Source organism: Scleropages formosus, chromosome 24 (genome assembly GCF_900964775.1).
Source record: "Scleropages formosus chromosome 24, fSclFor1.1, whole genome shotgun sequence".
NCBI lineage: Eukaryota > Metazoa > Chordata > Actinopteri > Osteoglossiformes > Osteoglossidae > Scleropages > Scleropages formosus.
The window spans coordinates 999,286-1,022,614 of record NC_041829.1 but is presented as its reverse complement, the minus strand read 5'-3'; the positions used below and the strand labels follow the sequence as shown (position 1 = coordinate 1,022,614).

At 47.0% G+C, this 23,329-nt stretch overlaps 1 protein-coding gene across 7 annotated transcripts in view; it reads left to right on the top strand.

Moving 5' to 3' along the window:
- Window positions 1-23,329, top strand: part of grip1 (glutamate receptor interacting protein 1) — a 253,835-nt gene that overhangs the window by 229,640 nt on the left and 866 nt on the right. For 4 of the 7 annotated variants that reach the window (XM_018755972.2, XM_018755974.2, XM_018755970.2 and 1 more), the window contains 12 exons: window positions 1,892-2,037; window positions 2,618-2,698; window positions 12,461-12,530; window positions 13,125-13,270; window positions 14,770-14,914; window positions 15,318-15,457; window positions 15,611-15,796; window positions 19,733-19,892; window positions 20,382-20,420; window positions 20,616-20,727; window positions 20,932-20,976; window positions 22,170-22,403. In XM_018755972.2, the coding sequence (XP_018611488.1) occupies window positions 1,892-2,037; window positions 2,618-2,698; window positions 12,461-12,530; window positions 13,125-13,270; window positions 14,770-14,914; window positions 15,318-15,457; window positions 15,611-15,796; window positions 19,733-19,892; window positions 20,382-20,420; window positions 20,616-20,727; window positions 20,932-20,976; window positions 22,170-22,403 (1,504 nt within the window). Of the gene's footprint in view, window positions 1-1,891; window positions 2,038-2,617; window positions 2,699-12,460; window positions 12,531-13,124; window positions 13,271-14,769; window positions 14,915-15,317; window positions 15,458-15,610; window positions 15,797-19,732; window positions 19,893-19,991; window positions 20,340-20,381; window positions 20,421-20,615; window positions 20,728-20,931; window positions 20,977-22,169; window positions 22,404-23,329 lie in introns of those variants that run through there. The other 3 variants (XM_018755971.2, XM_018755976.1, XM_018755975.1) reach the window with 3 other exon arrangements.

Below are 23,329 nucleotides of genomic sequence, written 5' to 3'. Positions count from 1 at the left end.
GTGGCCACAAACCTCCCTTGTCATACCAATGTTTGACAAGTTTAGTCAGAAATTTGGAAATTTAAATTGCTAGAAATCTGCATTTATTTTAAACTTTGAAACAGACTGATGAGTAGAATCACCTGAGCTAATATGCAGAACTAATAGCTCTACAGCTGTTCTGCTTTTCCTGTGTTCTTGATATTAATCAAGATGGAAATGAAAATAAAGATGTTTAAATGAGGAATAAAGAAGGAAAGTGAGACATCAGCATGATAACCAAAATCCCTGAATCAGCTATTGAGATTCTGTAAAACACTTTGAAACAACCAGTCCCACTGAAACTCCAGCTAGGAAGGGGACAGAAGTCAAAGCTGTCACAGGAAAATCAAAGGTGTTATCAGAGGTGTGTAGAGGAACAGTTTTCCCTGCTCTAGGCATTGCTGGTTGTGTAGTGAATAAATGTATATTAATAATCATAAATTTATAAATTAATAATATGCATGTAATAATGATGATGATGATCATGATAATAATAATCATGAATAAATGTAAATGGTGCTGAAACTGGAAGGAAACTCGATTGTCCAAGTAGCAGTACAAACTGCGAGAAATTTACTTCATAAATGTAGCTACCGCATGAACCACTAGGAGAAGGTCGTTCTCTAGCAGCACTGGAGTTCACATAGACCCACCTGTCCAAACCAGCAGATCTCTGTCATTTGGTTTTATTGAGTGATAATACAAGTTCAACTTCTTTTGGAACGATGACTACAAGAACATCCAGAAAAAAAACTCTAGAGGCCATGAAACTAGAGACCATCAGGAGCATCAGGGGCTCTGCTCTTGTCCATGGCTCCATGACAACAAATGGTTTTTGGCACCCAACAATTTACTGAGGGAATAATGACCAAAGAAGTGTGGAACGGTACTTCTGCTGAGAAATTTGATCAGTGAAAATGCTGTGCTTGTTTTTCAGCAAGGCAGTCATGCCAACAATGCAACATTTGTGGTGAAGAAAAATTCTGAAGGTCATAACCGTTCATCATTCAATTTACAGCAGTTGTCTAACACTGTAAATAGTTAAAGATAAAATTTTAAAAAATTCAAGGTGGCTTAATATTGTATGCCTAAAATTGTAAGCCATTCTGGACAAAGGCATCAGCTAAATGAATAAATGTGAATGTGCTATAACGAGCCTCCCAGTCCCTAGACCATTGTCTGTTCGAGCATCTGTGGGATAAGATGGAAAATGTGTCCCATTGTAGAATTGTCTCTGAATGGACCTTTTTGTGTGAAATTTGGGATCAAATGCTTGCAGAAATTACTCAGAGCTTAGTAAACAAAGTACTGATACCTCATTACCTACTATATTGCTTATTTCTTCATCATTCTCTCTTATTCCAATATTCATTTTGTGCAGACAGGTCAAAACAACTTTTTCAATTTAATTTTGCTTTACAATCAGTAATATATGGAGGTTCATTCCAGACAAGTGCTGAAATATGGTAATTAAGAATAATAAAAATGGAATTGTTAATGGAATTGCATTATTTCATGAATACTGTACATGTGTGGGGGAACACCTCCCTGCTGACAGCCCGGCCCCCACTTTCCCACAAACCATAACCCAGCATGGTGAGTAACATAAGGCTGCCACTAGGTCAGACCTAGCAGCTACCTACCTGACAGCTCCAAACAGGCAGCTGAAGTTGGCTTAACTGATAGACTCTAAGTGCTGACAATTGAGTGTGAGAAAGGCCCCTTCCTCATGAGCTGATGTGAGAAAAGCCAAAGCATGACTTGTTGGTACTCTCCTGTTGCTTAGACTGAGAAACGGTCTACTCTAGGAGAGGAGGACATATGCAGGGTCCCGAGACTTGCTTGACAGTGGGCTTCCTGTATGATGCAGGTGTGGGATTCTGCAGATTGGTGACCGCATATTGGCCATCAATGGCATCCCCACAGAGGACAGCACCCTGGAGGAGGCCAACCAGCTCCTGCGAGATTCCAGCATCACCAGCAAGGTCACCCTGGAGATCGAGTTTGACGTGGCAGGTACACACTGCACCTTCTAACAGATGTATCATCTGCTTTTGGGCTGCTTTCTTGCATGTATAATGAGCATATTATAAAGGTGAATATTAGTGATATAATAGTGAGAAGTAGAATCATAGATATAGATGACAGCAGTAGTTCAATATATAAACAACCAAACTCAGGCAGAGGCAGGCAGACTGTCAGCATTGGCTGGAGGCCATGTACACATTCATTGAGGTTGTTTTTTCTCGTAGCAAAAGTTTTGGTTGTTGAAAATGTTAAGCAGTAACATCTGTATATGAACAAGCGATATGTGTTTCAGCATTGCTTAAAACAAGTGTTCTTCAGTTCTACATGAATTATTCAGTGATCATGTTAGGAGCACCAGTTGTGCTCTGTAATTTCTAAGTGCTCGCTTGCCATTCTTCTGAGTTCATTTGTTATCTAGAAGATGACATCATTCTGCTGTGCTGCTCAGGATTCAGTGGAAGTTTTGAATTTCTTCAGCTTCATTAGCAGTACATTCATTCACCCTGGGTGCTTAATCTTTTGCTGCAAGACAGTAGGTTCTGTTCATGTTTTGTCCCCCAATGTACAGAATCGGTTATTCCCAGTAGCGGCACTTTTCACGTGAAGCTACCAAAGAAGACTGGTGTGGAGCTGGGCATCACCATCAGTTGTAAGTGTCACTCCCCTTTGTCACCAGTGTCTCCCTGGCCCTACGGTGTGGGGCTGCCTCTTAATGCACTGGGTCACTTCAGAGACACACAAATATCCCACTCTTACCACCACAGAACAGGCCCTGGCCAAACCTGCTGCACCACCACGCCTCCCACCACTATTGCAATGATCTGTAAATATTACAGAAATCCAGAATTTCCACCAATGTCATAGTCAGTAAGGATAAATTTTGGGCAACAAGTGTTACCAATAGACACCATTGACTCTGTACTTAAGAGCTTTATTATACCTTTCCAAGATAAATAAATCACAATTTCATTATTACACTTTCATAGTTATAATTTAATTAGAATTTGCATATCTTCAGCCACACACTGCTAAGTAAGACAAAGGGCAGCAGGTGATGTAGAGGACAGAGCTAGTGCCTTCCACTTGAGGGATCTAGGTTCATACCCCATATCCTTCTGTAATACCCTTGATCAAGGTGCTGACCCTGAATTGATACAGTGAAACTTATGATTTTGGAGCAGTGATGTGGCTTTCCCATGGAAACATGTCTGTCCCAAAAAATGAAGCATCTTTCATAAGCTTGATGTGTCCTCTCCCATCATTGCTCCAAACGGGGTTAAAGTACCCATGCCCTTTATTCATCGTTTTGTTTCAAGTGGAGCTCGTCTTTTTTTTTTCTTACAGTTAAAATTACTCACCTATGCAATAATTCCAAATAGAAATGGGATCATGTGACCACTGTGACATATTTAAAGTTAAACAACCATCTGAGTCAGAGAACGTGGACTCCTTGAAGGCATGCACACATGTTAAAGTGTGGTGCTGGGGACAGCTGATAGTGTAATGCTTAGAGCTACTGCCTCTGGATCCATAGGTTGCAGGTTTGAATCCCCCCTCCAGCTGCAGTACCCTTGAGGAAGGTACTTACCCTAAATTGCTCCACTAAAATTACCATCCATCCATCTTCTGTCCCGCTTGTCCTAAAAGGGTCGTGGTGACAGCAGGGGGAGCAGAGAGGCCCAGCAGCCCCTGTCTCCTGCAACTTCCTCTAGCTCAACCTGGGGGATCCCCAGCCATTCCCAGGCCAACTGTGAGATATAATCCCTCCAGCAGGTTTTGAGCCGACCTCGGGGCCTCGTCCCAGTTGGCCGTGCCTGGTATACCTCCAGAGGGAGGCGCTCAGGGGCATCCGATGCCCGAACTAAAATTACCCAGGTGTACAAATGGGTAAATAATTGTAACCTTAACACTGTAAGTCACCTTGGAGAAACGTGTCAGCTGAATGAATAAATGTGAATGTACTGGTTAGACCAATCCAAGATAAGACATCTTATTATAGTATTTGTGTGGCTCCAGACTTTTGACTCACCCTGTAGATTGAATTAATTTTGTATAACTTTATTGGTCCTTTGGGATGAAGGTAGAACGCTTTATATAAATTTATGTAATAACCCATACATGAATTCAAAGTTATGGGGCCCAAGTAAACTGTTTTATCATAAACTGTCTCTGTCATTCCAAAAATTATGTATTTAAACTAAAGTGACTGGAAACGTTTTCACAGTTAGTCATTCTCACCTGCATATGCATTCCCACGGGTACTTGATAAAGTCAGAAAACTGCTGTGTGTTGCTGCTTTTCATGCAACCTCCTTTTGTTTTACAGTGTGGGTGAGCCTCTTGGAGTTCACTTTTTTCAAGGTTTTTTGTGACATGCATAGTTGAGCAATTATCAAGGCAGAGTCTGTATCCAATGGGGATTTCTGAGTTTACCAGTTTAGCACAGACTGTGTTCCTAGAATAGGCAAAGCAGGAAATTGAGAATGTAAATTTTTTCACTCTAAAGTGGATTTCAATGGAAACCCTTCCCTGCTCCTCTCCTGAAGGGAGTTTTGGGGGGGTAAGCTTGCCGCCACAGTCTTTGTCATGACTCCAGGAGAGTGATAAAAGAGAAGGACACTTGTTTTTTGGTGCCCTGGCTTTGTTACCATGTAGAGCCCTTGGAGCAGTCGGAGCAGCCCTCTGCAGGCAGCGTACCCAGGGGGGATCAAGGATGGCCCTTTATTTATACTGTTTGTCCTGCCGAAGCACCCCATGTACAGCCTTGGGTAAATGGTTTACTGAAACTGCTCTCTTCCTTTATGCTGCTCATATTTCATAGTGCCGAGTATAACGTGGCACAGAAAACAAAGATGGTCTCTAGGTATTGCTTAGTAATAGCAGCAGTGTCTCTTTGAGAGGTCAGTCCAGCCCATGAATCACAAATGAGGGCCCCAGACATTACTTTTATACATGTGACCACGAGGACTGCTGTTCAGTGATTGCGGATTGCGGGTGTAGAACTGGGGTTTTCAAGTGTGACATCGTTCATCTCACCAAAGCGTGATGCTTTTCTCACTGGAAGAACCCAGCCGGGCCCAGTTTGTGTCAGCCGAAAAAAGTTAATTCTCATTCTCCTGGCTTTAGAGTCCATTAGAAAGGGGTCTCAGCAGTCCAACCTGTGACATCCACATCGAGTGTGATGATAAGCACTCGTTTTGGACTACGAGTCTCAAAGAGACATGAAAACACTATTATTTGGGCCAGCATGTAGTGTAGCTGTTCATTCTCTACGGACTTTAAATGTGACCATTTATGTTGGAGGGTCCACTCCGAGTTGTAGTACTTTAGAACAAGGCCCTTTCCTTTGATTATTATTTATTCCTTTAGCTGACACTTTTCTCTAAAGGGATTTAGAATGTCCCACCCAGAATGTGTTCCCTCCCCCTCCAGCCTTGCGTCACCAGGTTAGGCTCCGGTTTGTCGCGACCCCGCTTGGGACAAGTGGCTTCAGACAGTGTGCGTGTGCATGATTTACAGTGTTCTGCTGCTGCTTACACTGATTTACCCATTTATACACCTGGGTGATTTTTACTGAAGCATTTCAGGGTAATTACCTCAATAAAGGGTTCAACAGCAGGACGTGGGATTCAAACCAGGGTCTTTTCACTGTACAGCAGTAGCTCTAAACACTACGCCACATGCTGGTACCTTGAAGTAACTAAGCAACAGATTAATGGTAAAGAAGTTTTTTTAATGCATGTTGTCTGTTTATTGAGAGTTCCATCTCCATCCATCCATCCATCCATCCATCCATCCATCCATCTTCTGTCCCGCTTGTCCTTAAAGGGTCGCGGTGACAGCAAGGAGAGCAGAGAGGCCCAGCCGCCCCTGTCCCTCGCAACTTCCTCCAGCTCAACCTGGGGGATCCCCAGCCGTTCCCAGGCCAACTGTGAGATATAATCCCTCCAGCGGGTCCTGGGCCGACCTCGGGGCCTCATCCCAGTTGGCCGTGCCTGGTATACCTCCAAAGGGAGGCATCCAGGGGGCATCCTTATCAGATGCCCGAACCACCTCAACTGGCTCCTCTCAATGTGACGGAGTAGCGACTCTACTCTGAGCTCCTCCCGGATATCCGAACTCCTCACCCTGTCACAGAGAGTGAGTCCCAGCACCCTGCAGAGAAAACTAATTTTGGCCGCTTGTATCCACGATCTTATTCTTTCGGTCATCACCCAGAGTTGATGACCATAGGTGAGGGTAGGGACGTAGATCGACCGGTAAATGGAGAGCTTCGCTTTATGGCTCAGCTCCCCCTTCACCACTACAGTCCGATACAGCGACCGCATTACTGCTGCCGCTGCTCCCAGTCTGTGGCCAATCTCACGCTCCCTTCTTCCCTCACTCGTGAACAAGACCCCAAGATACTTGAACTCCTCCACCTGGAGCAAAAACTCTCCCCTTACCTGGAGGGGGCATACCTTCCTTTTCCGTGAGAGAACCATGAACTCAGACTTTGAGGTGCTGATCCTCATCCCCACCGCTTCACACTCGGCTGCAAACCGTTCCAGTGCGTGCTGGAGGCAGCCATGTGACGGTTCCAAAAGGACAACATCATCTGCAAAAAGCAGAGACGTCACCTTCCGACTCCCACACAGAATGCCTTCCTGACCTCGACTGCGCCTTGATATCCTGTCCATGAAAACCACAAACAAAAGTGGAGACAAGGCACAACCTTGGCGGAGTCTAACACCCACACTGAACAGGCCTGACTTAATGCCGAGTATGCAGACACAGCTTTCGCTCTGTATGTACAAGGACCGAATGGCCCGCAGTAGTGGCCCCGGTACCCCATACTCCCGAAGCACCTCCCACAGAATTTCCCGGTGAACACGGGCATAGGCCTTCTCCAAGTCCACAAAACACATGTAGACTGGATTAGCAAATTCCCATGCCCCTTCAATGATCTGTGAGAGGGTAAAAAGCTGGTCCACTGTTCCACGGCGGAATCCGCATTGTTCCTCTTCAATCTGAGGTTCAACTATCGGCCAGAACCTCCTCTCCAGCACCCCGGCATAGACTTTCCCAGGGAGGCTGAGAAGTGTGATGCCCCGATTCTTGGCACACACTCTCCGGTCCCCTTTCTTAAAGATAGGAAGCACCACCCCAGTTTTCCAATCCAAGGGCAGTGTCTCCGAGGTCCATGCAACATTGCAGAGACGTATCAACCATGACAGCCCTGCAACATCCAAGGCCTTAAGCATTTCCGGGCGGATCTCATCCACCCCCGGCGCTTTGCCACTGTGGAGCTTACCAACTACCTCAGTGACTTCCACCAGGGAAATGGACTCTGACAGCCCGAAAGCCTCTGGCCCTGACTCCTGTAAGGGAGGCATATCACTCAGGTTTAAGAGTTCTTCGAAGTGCTCCTTCCACCTCCCGACAATGTCCTCATCAGAGGTCAGAGTTTCTCCACTCCTGCTAAACACAGCCTGAGCGAAACTTCTCCGACCCCTTCTGAGCTGCCGGATGGTTCTCCAGAACCTCCTTGAAGCCGACCGATAGTCGTTTTCCATGGCCTCTCCAAACTCCTCCCATGCCCGGGATTTTGCTTCTGCAACCGCAGCCGCTGCTGCCTTTTTCGCCTGCCGGTACCTGTCTGCTGAGTCAGGAGTCCCCAGAGCCAACCAGGCCCTAAAGGCCTCCTTCTTCAGCTTGACGGCCTCCCTCACCACCGGTGTCCACCAGCGGGTTCTTGGATTGTTGCCCTGGCTGGCACCAACAAGCTTTTGGCCACAGCTGTGCCTGGCTGCTTCTACAATGGAGGTTTTGTCCCCTACCTCCTCCGGGACATGGGAGAAGCTCTCCTGGAGGTGTGAGTTAAAATCATTCCGGACAAGGTCCTCTGACAGTCGTTCCCAGCACACTCTCATTAAACGTCTGGGCCTACCGAGTCTGTCCATCAGTTTTCCCTGCCATCTGATCCAACTCACCACCAGATGGTGATCAGTTGACACCTCAGCAACTCTCTTCACCCGAGTGTCCAGAACATGTGGCCTCAAGTCAGAAGAAACAACTACAAAGTCGATCATTGAGCTTTGGCCCAAGGAGCTCTGGTACCAAGTACACTTATGAGCATCCTTGCATTCGAACATGGTGTTTGTTATGGACAAACTATGACTAGCACAGAAGTCCAGTAACATTTCACCATTCGGGTTCAGATCGGGCAGGCCGTTCTTCCCAGTCACCCCCCGCCAGATTTCCCAGTCATTGCCAACGTGAGCGTTGAAGTCCCCCAGCAGGACTATGGAGTCTGTAGGTGGGGCCCTGTCCAGAACCCCTCCCACCTTCTCCAAGAAGGCTGAATACTCCGAACTGCTGTTTGGTGCATGAATACACACAACAGTCAAAGTTTTCCTCTCTGCGACCCTAAGTCGCATTGAGGCGACCCTCTCGTCCACCGGGGCAAGCTCCAACTGTATGGCAGCCAGCCGGGGGCTTGTGAGTATCCCCACACCCACCCGGCGCCTCTCACCTCATGCAACTCCTGAGCAGGAGAGGGACCACCCCTTATCGAGGAGTTTGGTTCCAGAGCCAACACTGTGAGTGGAGGTGAGCCCAACTATATCTAGTTGGTATTTCTCAACCTCCCGCACCAGTTCTGGCTCCTTCCCCTCAAGTGAGGTGGCATTCCACGTACCAAGAGCCAGTTTTCATCGCGAGGGGCCGTGATGCCATGCGCCACCCCACCCCTTCCTGCCGCCAGGTATACATAGCACCGGACCCCCATGCTGGACCTTGCAGGTGGTGGGCCCACATGGCCCCCTCACGATGCCTTTTCAGGCTGAGCCCGGCCAGCCTACGTGGGCTACCTGGCCACCAGGCGCTCGCCTAGGAACACTACCCCCAGGCATGGCTCCAGGGGTAGGTCCCGGTGATCCTATTCCGGGCAGGGTAAACGTTTTCCTGTTTCCCTTTTTCATGGAGGTTTTGGATCGTGTTAGTCTGGATCTTCACTCCAGACCTGTTCGCCTTGGGAGACCCTACCAGGAGCATAATGCTCCCGACGACATAGCTCTGGAGATCCCTAGATCACGCAAGCCCTTCTGCTACACCAAGGCCCCTATCCAGGAAGGGTTTATTGAGAGTTGTGCCGTTTTTTTTAGTGCAGCTGTATAATTGAAGTTATCAATTTCTAATCTATATCCATGGAGCTCACAGAACATATGAAGAACATATTCAGCGTTAAGGTGGCCAGTGCCGTCTCACCAGTCAGCTGTTTGGTGATTTTTGGATGACTGGTGTTGGGTTTAAGCATGTGATTAGAAGGGCACCCATAAATTCAACTCATCTCAGTGTACAGGTCCAATGAGGTGTCTGGCAGTACAGCTGCTGATTACCATCACTTTGTGTATCTCATCGAAATCACTTGTCTAACTAGTGATGTCATAACCAGTCGGTAGGATTCATAGCTAGGTAACCCAAAAAACACTTCATGATGAATATTAAATTTGATTAACTGTCATTTTTTTGAGGGGGTGCGGTGGCGCAGTGGGTTGGACCGCTGTCCTGTTCTTCGGTGGGTCTGGGGTTCGAGTCCCGCTTGGGGTGCTTTGCGACGGACTGGCGTCCCGTCCTGGGTATGTCCCCTCCCCTTCTGGCCTTACGCCCTGAGTTGCTGGGTTAGGCTCCGGTTCCCTGTGACCCCGTATGGGACAAGCGGTTCTGAAAATGTGTGTGTGTGTGTGTGTGTGTGTGTGTCATTTTTTTGAGACAGATGCCACATAAAGAGTTGACTAATACTGTAATATTACAGTATCTGCCATTTGTTTGAGTTGTGTCTCCTGATTGTTAGAATTGATCCTTTTTGGACTGTTCTACTCTGCTTAATGATGTGGCACAAGAAATGTATATGTATATTTGTATGAAGTTTCTCCCCATATGTTATCCAGGCCTCTGCTCAGTTCTCTTCTGCACACTAAACTGCTTCAAAAGCAAAACATCTGTGCTTTCGGCATGTGCTCTCACACACACAACACATGTCTTGTTCCCAGACCATCTTAAACAAACCCAGTCACGGTCACGGTCATGTTCTACCCCCACGAAAACTACCAGTAGCCAGGCTGCACTGTTCTGAAGTTTCCAGAACTTTCTGCAGAACAGCAATTTGCACAAGTGAAATAAGTGAAAAAAAGTGAATTCACTTTTATATTATTCTCATTTTATAAATTAGTATAGTATATTTATATATGGTGGGTTCAACTCACACCTCCAGCTGAAGTACTGTACTGTGGTAAGGTACTCACCCTAAATGACTCCAGTAAAGTTTCTCTCCTGTATAAATGGGTACAACACTGCAGGTAAGATAACATTGGATCTCGCTATGAATCCAGTTCATATATGGAAGTGTTTGTTCTAAAGCTGTTCGACTTAGACTTCTCAATATTTCATCATGACAAGAGGTGAAAGGTGTGCAGTCAGAAATGATGCTGTGCTTTCTGTTTGAGTGTTGCCATATCTGCATGTTTCCACTCCCCTGTAATGGGCGAAATATCTTTTCGTTGTTAACGACGCCAGGCCTCATTTGCACCCACAACCGCAATTCTTCTACAAGATGCGTGGCTGTCAGTTCAGGATGTACGCTTCCATAGATGTTGAGATTCTCAGGAGGACTTGGCTTGCATGGCAGGATCACGCTGTCAGCCCGCCCGGCCATCCTCTGCGCCTCTGTGGTCCAGGCGGCGCGGTGTTTGACAGCCTCTCAGCTCAGTTGTGGCCGTGAGTGACAGTCCCTTAAGACCTCGGCCAATTTCTTGTCCTGCACTTTTAGTCACAGCCAGGGTTTAATCTGCAGCAGCTCCTTGTCTCTGATTTATCTAAATTGAATCATCAGAAGTTTTACATTTAATTCTTCTGCTCCTGCGCAGCTGGGACACTGGGCTCCCGTCCAGTTTGAGACGAGGTGCGATTTTAATCGGTGGACGCAGTCCAGGCACTCTCAGGAGCTCAGCATCTCACCGTAACAGGTCCTTAGCTTAACTGGGCAAAGTATTGCCTCTCCCGTGGCATGTATCCATGTTGGCATGACGGCCCTGCACTGGCCGTTCCATATTGTGTCGGTGTGTCCTGGCGTCATCTGAGCCAGGGGACCCGCTGTGCAGAATCTGCAGGATGTAGCTGGTTTACCCGCCGGGCGTTCGAGCCCACGGCCCATACGGCGGTGACGGCAGCGCTTCAACCTCCACGTCACTTAGCATGCAACCAGCAAGTCTTCGAAACACATCTGCAGCAGCTGCCTTCGTCCTCCGACAGGTGTTCACACACGTCCTGTGTCAGCATGCAGCCTAGCCGCTGAGCCCAGATGTACATGTGCCTGTGGAGCAGGTGTGCGCTTCTCAAGTGTGGCACAGCGAGACAAAAAGGGCTTCACATCAGATTAATTCCTGTGCAACTTTACTGCTCTTTAGTGATGACAGTCTTTTACTCACATCCAGGAAGTGAGATCATTTTGACGTCCTGCGCACAGAGAGGAACCTGCTAAGGATTGTGGGAAAGTAACTTGACTCATAACCTCAAAATCTATTTTACTGACAGCTGAACCCTTAGGAAGTGTCTGTTTAATTCTTGAACATTCCCTTCCACGGCCATGGATCGGTGTTTGGTGCTTTTTTGTTTGCGTGTACATGGCTTTGCGTTAAGAGAGGTGAGCCATAGGTTCGAGGCAGTGCTACCTGGACCCAGGTTGGGGTCTGATCAACCATGGTTCAATGGCCTGGGTGCTGGGTGTCCGATGTTGAAAGACCCAAAACACCCAGTGACCCCAGGTTACATCACTCATGATGACGTGTCCAGTTGCACATAAAGCTTGAATGATGCTGAGGGTGGGGGACGCGGTGGCACAGTGGCGCAGTGGGTTGGACCAGGTCCTGCTCTCCGGTGGGTCTGGGGTTCGAGTCTCACTTGGGGTGCCTTCTGATGGACTGGCATCCTGTCCTGGGTGTGTCCCCTCCCCCTCCGGCCTTACGCCCTGTGTTGCCAGGTAGGCTCCGGTTCCCCACGACCCTGTATGGGACAAGCGGTTCAGAGAATGTGTGTGTGTGTGTGTGTGTGAGAGAGAGATGCTGAGGGTCATAAAAGACAAATTCCTGTCGGTATCCTGCTGTGATGTAACGTGTGTATTTGTGAGACAAAGCCCCCAGCTTTGAGGGCATCAAAGACTGGTGGATCTGAGATGTTTTGGGACTTTTCAGCGCAGAGTAGAACAGTAGCATCTGGGCAGAAGCGCTACACGGAAATATGTGCCGAATCCAGTTGTCCTGGTCTCTTCATTGCGTCTCTAAAGAAGCGGGATTAACTACCACCTGGGTCCAGCAGGACAGTCATTGCGTGGCTCCCTTTCTCACTCCTTCCTCTTTCTCTTCTTCCCCCTTCAGCTCCATCCAGCAGGAAACCTGGAGATGCACTCATCATCTCGGACATCAAGAAAGGCAGCGTTGCTCACAGGTACCGAAGCCCAATGGACGTCCCTGTTCTTCACACGCTGCAGCCCTTCGTCCTCGTTCCACGTTCCGGCTTTTCTCCCCACTCAGTTCTGTGCTTTCATACGGACCATTTATCATTCAGCTTTGTTGTTTAAGTTGCACAGAGGGAACCGGCTTCATTTTGGAGGAGTTGTTATGAACCACATGTGTTTAACCTGTAACTCTGCTAATGGTGGAAAAACGTATGCAGGAAAATTCACAAAAAATGAATATGTGGGTCACCTGACAAAGGATACACCAACATACAAAGTATAATGCCGCATGTGCTACGGCACACTGTGTCACTGCGTGAGAAGAGCGCTCTTTAAAAATAAATTGAATTGAATTTTATTACGTATGTTTATTGTAAGTTACACCAGAGGGGGTACAGAATGGTTACTGTTGCTGTAAACTGCCCCTCCGCTGGTGGAGAGTTTTACCACTTTCTGAGTTTAGTGTGTGTATGTGTGTGTGTGTGTGTGTGTGTGTGTGTGTGTGTGTGTGTGTGTGTGTCAGGTGGGGCTAAGGTTAAAGCCTGCTACAACACACCCTGTCTACATGCCATATGCCCCCCCAGGACAGGAACGCTGGAACTCGGGGACAAGCTGCTGGCCATCGACAACATCCGGCTGGACAACTGCTCCATGGAGGACGCCGTGCAGATCCTCCAGCAGTGTGAAGACCTTGTGAAGCTGAAGATCCGCAAAGACGAGGACAACTCAGGTACAGTATTCCTGCACGTGCGTGTTAGTCGGCACACCTCCTGGTTTTTAAGTAATTAAATTAACCCTGTATTTCACTTTTAGCGTTTTGTCAAGTGCATTGAGTTGCGGAGCCTTGTATGAATAGTGCTACACAATTGAATATGCTTCTATTGTTTTTTATTTTGGACTGGCGTCCCGTCCGGGGTGTCCCCCCTCCCCCTTTGGCCTTGTGTTGCCCTGCTTGGGACAAGCGATTGTAGATAGTGTGTGTATTTTTTATTTTTCCATAAGTGATGCTTTTATTATCATTGTCATCATATAAAGAGGGCAGCTACTCCCATTGGTTTTCTTTTTCTTCTCTGTGGTAGTTGTTGCATATTCATGCTTAGACCCCTTCTTTATTTCTGTTCATGTGTGCAAATTGCGTTACGCTGCACTCTTTTGAAGAGAAATGTAGAATTTAGTCTTGAAAAAGAGACACTTATGTTGCTCTGAGAAGGAATGCCCTCGTTCTCCAGTTCCCTGGGATGGTGAAGGTCGCCGGTTCGGCCCCCGAGCACCACAGTACCAGTTCATCTCATCACATCATTACCAGCTGTTCACTTCCCACGAAATGAGTTCTGTCCACATAATTGCACCATTTTTTTCATAGAGCAATGAAAATCTTCAGAGCAAATCCAATTCACAGCACTCACATTTGTCCTTGGTGGGCTTGTATCTATCAGACTGATGCTCCTTTTTATTTATATGTACAGTATGGCGCCTGTTGTGTTTCGTTTGTCTTCTGTTTCTTTTAATGCCTCAAAGAGCATTTTGCTCGTATTTGAGACAAACTGAGCCGACAGAGTTGATGCTCTTGACCAACAATGACAAACGGGACAGAAGGAACAGCTGTTTCCATGGGAACGTTTGTGTTTGTCCTCCTTTTCCAGAGCTTTTCCATATGAATCTGCAGGAGATTCCTTGGCAGGTAGCAGCCATTAGTAACATTAGAGCCGAAATGGCCGTTTTATGAATTATTCATAATGCTGCATGATGCACGCGTTAAAGCAGCGCAGTGTTACATCGTGTCATTAGTTGCTGCATCCGACATGGCACTGTGTGTGGAAGGGAAAGGCACAGGAGCCAAATTCAGATGTTCAGCATGTCTTCCTGACTCCCCGAGAAAATCACATCTCAATAAGCACATGATGAGGAAGGGGATCTTCTTCGCGCGGCTCCTCACACAGCTCAGCCAGTGCCCAGAATGGCGCCCTTAGTGTTGCTGACTCCAGCAACACTAAGGAGGGATGCACTGTATCTCTGAGCGCTCTCACATATTAGTGTAGTAAGGTGATATAAAGGTAAACACTGCCATGAGAGTGATATGTGATTGCCTACAGTGGCGCCGCACAGGATTGGCTTTGCTCTGACTCTGACATTGACGGACGCATCGCTTGCGAAGATCTTAACTAGGAAAGCCCTGTATCTGGGGTCCCCACAGCTGTAACTGGTGTGTCACACTCACTTGTGTTGCAGACGAGCAGGAGAGTTCTGGTGCCATCATTTACACAGTGGAGCTGAAGCGCTATGGAGGCCCACTGGGCATCACCATTTCAGGCACCGAGGAACCCTTCGACCCCATAATCATCTCCAGTCTGACCAAGGGAGGCCTGGCCGAGAGGTAGGTTCCTCCTTGTTCCAGATCCTTAATCGCATACTGTTTTAAGAGTCGTTTAGAGGTACAGTACATTTTTCACGATACCGCTACTGTAATCAGCAGTTAAAACATTAAATGTGTTACACAGGCAGCTCAGGCACATGCCATAAGCACAAGTGTGATTGCAGAGAGATTCTGAGCATGGCATTTAATTAAAAGCTGCTACTTTTGACTCATTGATTGGTTTCAATGAAAATCTTGTGCTCTGACAGTGGGTTGCGGAGCCTTTTTGGTGGAGTACAAATGGAATCTCCGTGACCATCACCAGATATCGTGCATCCGAGCTGTGTGGGTCGGCTGAACCGCACAGTGTTTGTGTCACACGGTTCCTGATGTTGTCTGTCCTGGTTCCCCATTTCCCTGGCAGGACCGGCGCCATCCACATCGGTGACCGAATCCTGGCCATCAACAGCAACAGCCTAAAAGGCAAGCCGCTGAGTGAGGCCATCCACCTGCTGCAGATGGCCGGAGAGTCCGTCACCCTGAAGATCAAGAAGCAGGGCGAGCGTGAGTCCCGTTGCGGCCGTCACCGATACGTTGGCGTCGACTGTTCTGTTGGAACATCTGTGCAGCTGTTTACAGCATGACCCCCGTCAAGAGCAACTGTCTTTGTGGATGAATGTGGAGGAGAAGGAGCAAAGCCTTGTCTCTCTACTGCAGTGACGAGCCCCAAGAAGTGCTCTGTCTCAGGGCGCCTCAGTGAGCTCAGCGACGTCGAGGATGACGCACAGGCGGGTCCCAAGCCCAGCAAACTCTCTGACATCTACTCCACAACCATCCCCAGCGTGGACAGTGCCGTGGAGTCCTGGGATGGCTCCGCCATTGACACAGCCTTCAGCAGCCAGGGTGAGTGGGCACCCCGCGCTGCAGCCACATAATCCATGACGCGTTGTGGTTGCATCCTCCTTGGCTCTCTGGTGTCCATGACTGCACTCTACCACAAACCAACGCTTTCTTCTGCTGCTGCCTGTTCTGCACCGATGATGTCCAGTTATTGACGACATGAGTTACGTCGCCATGGACAGAATTAGGAGCTTCGTGAGGGGCCTCATCTCCTTCAAAGGTTCATTGTTCTCATGAGCATAGCTGCTAACTCAACACCAAGACAAAGTACTCCGATGAGTGCAGTACAGTGCGTTCACGTGGTTCCGTGTTTTCGGAGTCCTCCACTGAGAAAACACCTCAGTAAGGCATCCGGCATGACTGTGCTCTACCAGAGAGGGTCTAGTAGGAGCTGTACTGTAGTAAAGAATGCGTGGAGGATGTTTGTAATTAAAAAGAAAATACATAGTCATTTATTTAACATACCTTGTAACTGTATGCAGGAAACCTTTAGAACACCAGTGCAATTTATTGTGCAGTAGGCTTAAATTTACATTAACTTGCCAAGCCGTCTATTGTCATACTGGTTATCTAGTCCCAGACAGTCAGGAGACAGTGTGACACTTAAGAAGGGGAAAATACAAAGAAAGACTGTTTCTAGAGTGCAGGAAATGTAATAACATGCTTTGTGAAGTCTAATAATCACAATAATAGCTGCCCAATCACACTTGAATTGCAGATGGCCTCTTCCACAAACGGAGGACTTCTGCTCAAACACTTTCACTGCTTATTACTGCAGACACTATAAAACCTTCTGTCCCTTGTAATATGTATTTACATATTACAAAATGGCAAGGCTGGATGTTTTGCTTTTCAAATGGAAAAATTTGAATATGCCATTAATTAAAAAGGAGAATATTAGTGAATCAGCAAGTAAAGCTTGTTATTATGGCAGAAAACTGTAAGCTGTGTTTTAATAAAAAGAATATTCACCTTAATGTCAAATAATTCATATACAGCAATCAGTCCTGCACCAGTGTTTTTGTTAATTCAGATAAATTTTTCTAAAACAAAAAAAAAGTCTGTAAAATTTCAAAATAAAAAAAGCAAAAAAATATAATGAAGTTACAACAGAGAAACATTTATGCAAATAGTTTCTGACAAGCATTTTAGGCAACTGACAGTTTTGGTAAATTTAAATATTTAATATTTACATAAATAATGCATATTCATAAAAAACAAGCAGGCTTTAAAGCAAGTAAATTTGTAGAATAATTTGCAAATGTGTGGAGGTTAACCTACTTAGAACACAGACAATTTGTATGCTGCAAACAGTTCCAAATGGTGAGATGCTGCTCGGCGAAGGAAACCGCAGGACCGCGAGCATTCTGGGAGCGCATTAATGTGATGCTGATCACTTTGCCGCATTGTCTCCGCCCAGCCGTCCCTCTGATGGTTCCATTATCCTCAATCTGTTCCCCGAGACAGGGTGATGGATCTCACCTGATGCTCGCAGACCCCCCCCCCGAGCAGAAGCGAGGAAACGGCAAAGATTGTGATTCTTATCCTTGGAGTGCTATCACATTGCACTTCGGAGCCTGGGAGTTCCACCCCGAGCCAAGCTCCATGCCAGCGGGTGAATCGCACCCATTTACTTGAGCGTAATTTGTGTCGCACTACAAACACCAGTTTATCTCCCACATTATTAAGTGACCCCTCTGTCAAACTCCTGAAGTTTGCAGACGACACCACACTCATCGGCCTCATCCGGAATGGCGACGAGTCTGCTTATAGACAGGAGGTCCAAGAGCTGGCTGTCTGGTGCAGTCATAACAACCTGGAGCTGAACACGCTCAAAACAGTGGAGATGATCGTAGACTTCAGGAGAAACACCTCAGCATTATCCCCACTCACCATCATGAACAGCACTGTGGCAACAGTGGAGTCATTCAGGTTCCTGGGCACTACCATCTCACAGGACCTGAAGTGGGAGCCCCACATAGACTCCATTGTGAAGAAGGCCCAGCAGAGGTTGTACTTCCTTCGCCAGCTGAGGAAGTTCAACCTGCCACAGGAGCTACTGCTGCAATTCTACTCTGCAGTCATTGAGTCCGTCCTCTTCACCTCTATAACTGTCTGGTTCGGCTCAGCTACGAAGTCAGACATCAGAAGACTGCAGCGGATAGTTCGGACTGCTGGAAGAATCATCGGCACATCCCCCCCAGCTCTCCAAGAACTGCACTCGTCCAGAGTCAGTAAAAGAGCTAGCAAAATCATTCTAGACCCCTCGCATCCAGGCCACTTCCTCTTCGAACCCTTGCCATCTGGCCGGCGCTACAGAGCACTGAGCACCAGGACAGCCAGGCATAAGAAAAGTTTCTTTCCTCAGGCCATCTACCTCATGAACACCTAAATCTCTCCCCTAGAGAGTAAACCGTGCAATACATAATGCTATTTTTATTTATATTTATAACTATTTATCACATTTCTCTTACACTCCCTTGCATTTGTATCTAGTGACTATTTTTGTATATTGGGTACTTTATATTTTTAAATATCTTTTATCCCTTGCTCACATACTCTATCTTTTCACCTGTCTTGTCACTGTCATTCTGTCTGTGCTGTGGTAGTTCCTGTCACCAAGACAAATTCCTTGTATGTGCGAACATACTTGGCGATAAAGCTCGTTCTGATTCGTTCCGTTAATGTTGCTGCAACACAGGTGGATGAAAAAATCAGCTTCTGAATCCAGGGTATTGACCCCTGACACAGTTCACAGCAAACAGCTGGTAGAGTAGTGGTTACAACTGCTGCCTTTGGACCCAAAGGTTGTAGGTTTAAATCCCACCTCCAGATGTAGTACCCTTGAGAAAGGCACTGACCTTGAAGTGCTCTGGTAAAAATTATTCAGCTGTACAAATGCGTACATCACTGTAAATAGCATACTGCTGCAAGTTGCCTTTGAGAAAGGAGTGAGCTAAAATGAATAAATGTAATGGGACGGGGCATCAGTGTGGGATCCAAAAACATTCCTGCTTTCGTGATGTACGTTGTCACCACAATCCTGGCAGAATGTCAGGGCTCGTACACACTTACATTGCCCAGATATATATCTTAGTGTTCAAAATGTCACTAGTGATGACTGCAATGACAGCTTTAAAATTGAACTCTAAATTAACAGTGGCACGGGCAGTCATATTTAGGGTGCCTTTCACTTTCATTTATGAAAGTGGCCTCCACTTGAGGGCTGTGAAATAAAATTGACACACTCTTCCCTTATCTTTTATACCCCCGCGTTGTGATGTCTTACATTGTGGGAACATCTATTGCTGACCTTTCTGTTTGGGTTTCTACTCTGTACACGCCGGAAACAGAACAAAATGGGGTCAGCATTTAGTACCATTCCCGCAGAGCTATTCTCAGTTTGGAAGCGAAGCTGCTGTTAATTTGGTCTTCCTTCATGTTCTCTGCTCTTCTTGGAAGTGTGTCTCTTCAGGTGTTTGAGGTCTCCCAAATGTGTCTGATTTTGAGCCATACATATATTTTATTTATTTTATTTTTTATAGAGCGCTTTTCTCACGCAGTGACACAGAGCGATTTAACACAGACATAAGGCAAGAAAAACAGATACAAACAGAGAAGACGGTCAACTAATGGCCACCATAATGAAGAACTTATTATAGAGCTATAAGTATACCTACTGGCCACCAGGGAAAGGAACAAAAACTCCCAACTGAAAGTTGAGAGAGAAAAAAACCTCTGGGGGTCCACGGGCCAGTGGTAGCCCACCCCTCCTGGGCAATATATCTATTGATAGTGTCCAACATGCTGTGGCTTCCTGTTGTCTGTACAGAACACATGTGGACTTGACAATGGCTCACATGCTAATGTATTCTTGTGCTGTGATGGACCTCCCCACTGATTTGGATGGCACTCTGGGTCTTTCTTTGTATCTCACAGCTCCGGCGTACCAGGCAACAGGCTACAGTTTCCACAACCAGGAATGGAGGAACACCAAGATGCGGGGCAGCCTGTCACCTGTCACGTCCCGCCAAAGAAACAACATCTTCCAGGACCTGGGACTGAGTGACGACGAGTGGGAGCGACCCACCACCAGTGGGTAGGTCCCCACCGTGCCCTGCAACACTGCGACACCGCGCCACCAGCAGGCCTGACCCTAAAACTACATTAATTTCCTCTCCTCCTCCTATGGAACAAGAGCTCCAAGAGTCTTTCATCAGCCTGTCGCTGGGGTGGAAGAGACAGTGCAAAAGAAAGTGGTCAACTGGAGGCCGAGTGCCAAAACGTGTGACAGCTGGCCAGTTTATCCATTAACTGTACTTGTGGAAGGTGGCAATGAGCGTACAGGTGAAATGCTAGAGCTCAAGGGTTGGCAGCACAGTCCTGGTCAAAGGATCTTTTTCTTAACCATAGCACCTTTCTGTGTATGAGGGTGGGGGTCATTTTTTCCTCCTTGTCAAATCACACACATGCACCATCCATGACTATCTCAACATGTATAGGACCAATGCATAATGTAGTTAATATTTCCCCTGTGGATCATGCTGCTGACGTTGTTTACTGAAGTAGCTCTCTGTAACATCTGCAGAGCTGCCACACTGCCCACTGGCTTCATCACGGACAGCAGGTAAGAAGTTCAGCTTCTTCGCTCCACCAGAGCTGCTGACAAATGTTATGTTCTAGGAATAATTCAGTGTACACACACCACCAGCCAGCATGCTCACGATTAGTCTGAGGCACTCCAGGTGACATGGTGTGCTGAGTTGCTCACTGGCTCTTCTGTGGGGGATCAGGTTTGAGCCCCTCCCTCCTGTTCCTTTAGGTTCACTGTAGGTCACGATGGAACAGAACCCGACCAGGAGGAGAACTTCTGGTCCCAGGCCCTGGAAGACCTGGAAACATGTGGCCAGTCTGGGATCTTGCGGGAGCTGGAGGTAAAGTAGGCCAAGTCCTATGTCAACAGTCAGTGGCCAATTTGGAAGCTTGTTTGGACCATCATCAGCAAGGGTACACTGTGGCATAAGGAGTAACAATGGATACCCATCTGCTCTTTACCTCCACCTCTTATTTTTCCATTTGTTTTCAGTAACATGATGTCAGGTCCTCTTGATAATGTGTCACACTCCTTCTCTTCCTAGGACAAGCCAGACAGGCTTCTGAATAAGAGAAACCTGACCATCTTGGTATCCCTTCCCTTCTTGTGCTTCCATTCTTGCTTGCAGTGCTGACGCTTGGTTCCCTCCCTCTGCTGCGAGCTCTCTGTCGACCCACTAGTAGCCTGCCAGGACCAGAGCCCTGACCCAGGGGTGCATTCAAGTCCCTATGTTGCCTTCTTAGTGCCCCTCAGAAAAAGTCTACCTGGTTGCGTATGTTACTCGTATATAAGTACTGCTATTCCAGCTACTGTATAAACTATGGATACGTACTTTCCCCCACAATAAACCTCTGTGAATTAGTGCTCCTATAAATAACATTACGAAACTAATGAACGTGGGTCTGTTAACAATATACGTGCATTTCATTGTTTATGAAACAATGTCTTGAATGTGCCCCTTGGTTCTAGTGTGAATTTAGGTATGCGTTTGCCTCTCGTAAATGTCTGTCGACTGCATTTTCTCAAAACAAAAAGCGACAGTCGTTTTGTTGTGACTAACTGCCATCTCTCATGTGAAGAAGCAGTGTGGAGTGTCTCATAGCAGGGTGCATGTTCCAGATTGTACTCTCACATTACTTTGTTGTTGCTGCTGCAAGAGGTGTGCCTCGGCTTGGTGAAATCGAGTGTTCCCGATTTCACCGTTCACAAGCACCAGAACATCATGTCATCCAGTTTGAGTGAGACACTCTCACTCATAACTGTCTAAAGGGAAGAGAGAAAGGGGGATGGACTGGGGCATGGCAGTTCACAGCAAAGCATGATGGGAGAGCTGCTGCAAGGCTTCTGGTGGTTGTGCTTTAAGGGAGTGTGAGCAGTCTCTAGCTCAAATCACTGGATGCAGGACATGGGTGGCATCCAGACAGAGCACCAAGTAGCAGAACTCAAAGTGAAACTCTTCCTGCTGAGTCACTTAATGCAAAAATTCCATGTCAGGTGCTTCAGTGAAACATTTACTTTTCTTCAAATAGTCGCTTCCTCTCTTGTAGGTATTTATTTACAGCTTCGCCGTTCCTTTGTGTCCTTAGAGGGGCCTGGGCCCATGTGTGTTTATGCAGCTTTACAATATGAAAACGATACAGTCTGCATATTCAGCACTCACGAGTGCAGTCGGTCAAGTTCCCATCATGCACCCTGATGGACTTGCGAAATAGCCATAGCTGGCTGACACGAGTGGCGCATGTGAATGTTACTGTGCCCTCCTGCCCTTCTTGTCCTTCCCAGGCCACCATCATGTCAGGCAGCACTCTGAGCCTGAACCACGACCCCGCTCCCCTGCGTAGCCACCTGGGTCGCCAGGCCAGCTTCCAGGAGCGCAGCACTAGCCGACCCCAGTACACCCAGGCCAACCGTAGCAACACGCTGCCCAGCGACCCTGGGCGCCGGGCATTCGCCATGAGGAAGATGAAGCAGGAGATCAAGGACATCATGTCGCCAACACCGGTGGAGTTGCATAAGGCAAGCATGCAGTCTGTTCTTCAAGGGCCTGTTTGGCAGGGAGAACAATGCTAGACCTCCTAACGGGAGATTTTCTGGAGTCACTTTGCGGCCCTAAGTGGCTCACCCTTATGAGCAGCTTCTTCCCTTGCTGCCAAGTTCAGAAAAATGGAGTTTGTGCAGAGCGTTTCAATGGTTTCTCCAACAAGCTACTCCTCCATTCACTGTGCAGGGCAGTGAACTGGGTGCCTCTCCAGGCACCACCCTGATTTAGCTAAATATAAACCAAAAAGCAACAGAACTAATGTTTAACTGAAAAAACTGGCACCAGTCACAGAATAAGAGCTGACTAAGTCAGTAGCAGCAGAACCTTTATTATAGAAAAATTGGCCTTTTTTCATTTTCTGCTCACCACAATCGCTGAATTCATATGGTGGAAAAAGCAGCATACAATAATCGCGACGCTTGCCTCAAAACATACTAGCGTACTTTTTTAAAAACCTCTTACGTATGAAGGTGAAATGGCAGTTTTTGCCCAAGGCAATGACTGGAGGCTGATCAGCTGTGTTAAATTTAATTGAATTACTTATTAATGCATTTTGTTCTCCTTTAGTTCCTAATCTGAGGTATTATGACAAGTCAGATTAGTGCAACTTGGACACAAGCTCATATTCTTCCCCCAAAAAACTGAATGGTCCAGCATTCTGCTGACGTTCTGTGAAAGACAGGACAGTTCCCCGAGCCAAATTTTGTTCCGATTTAATAGTAGTCGACAGCCAGCAAGTGCTAACCTTGTGTCCAAAAGGCCCTGCCTTTGTGAGGAAGTTGCCACAGGAACAGATGATCATTTTTCACTTTACCTAAAACAAAATTACAGCAACTATTCAGCATCAGATGCCATGGAGATTGTGGCTGTCCTTTAACAATTTACATTTATTCACTGAGCT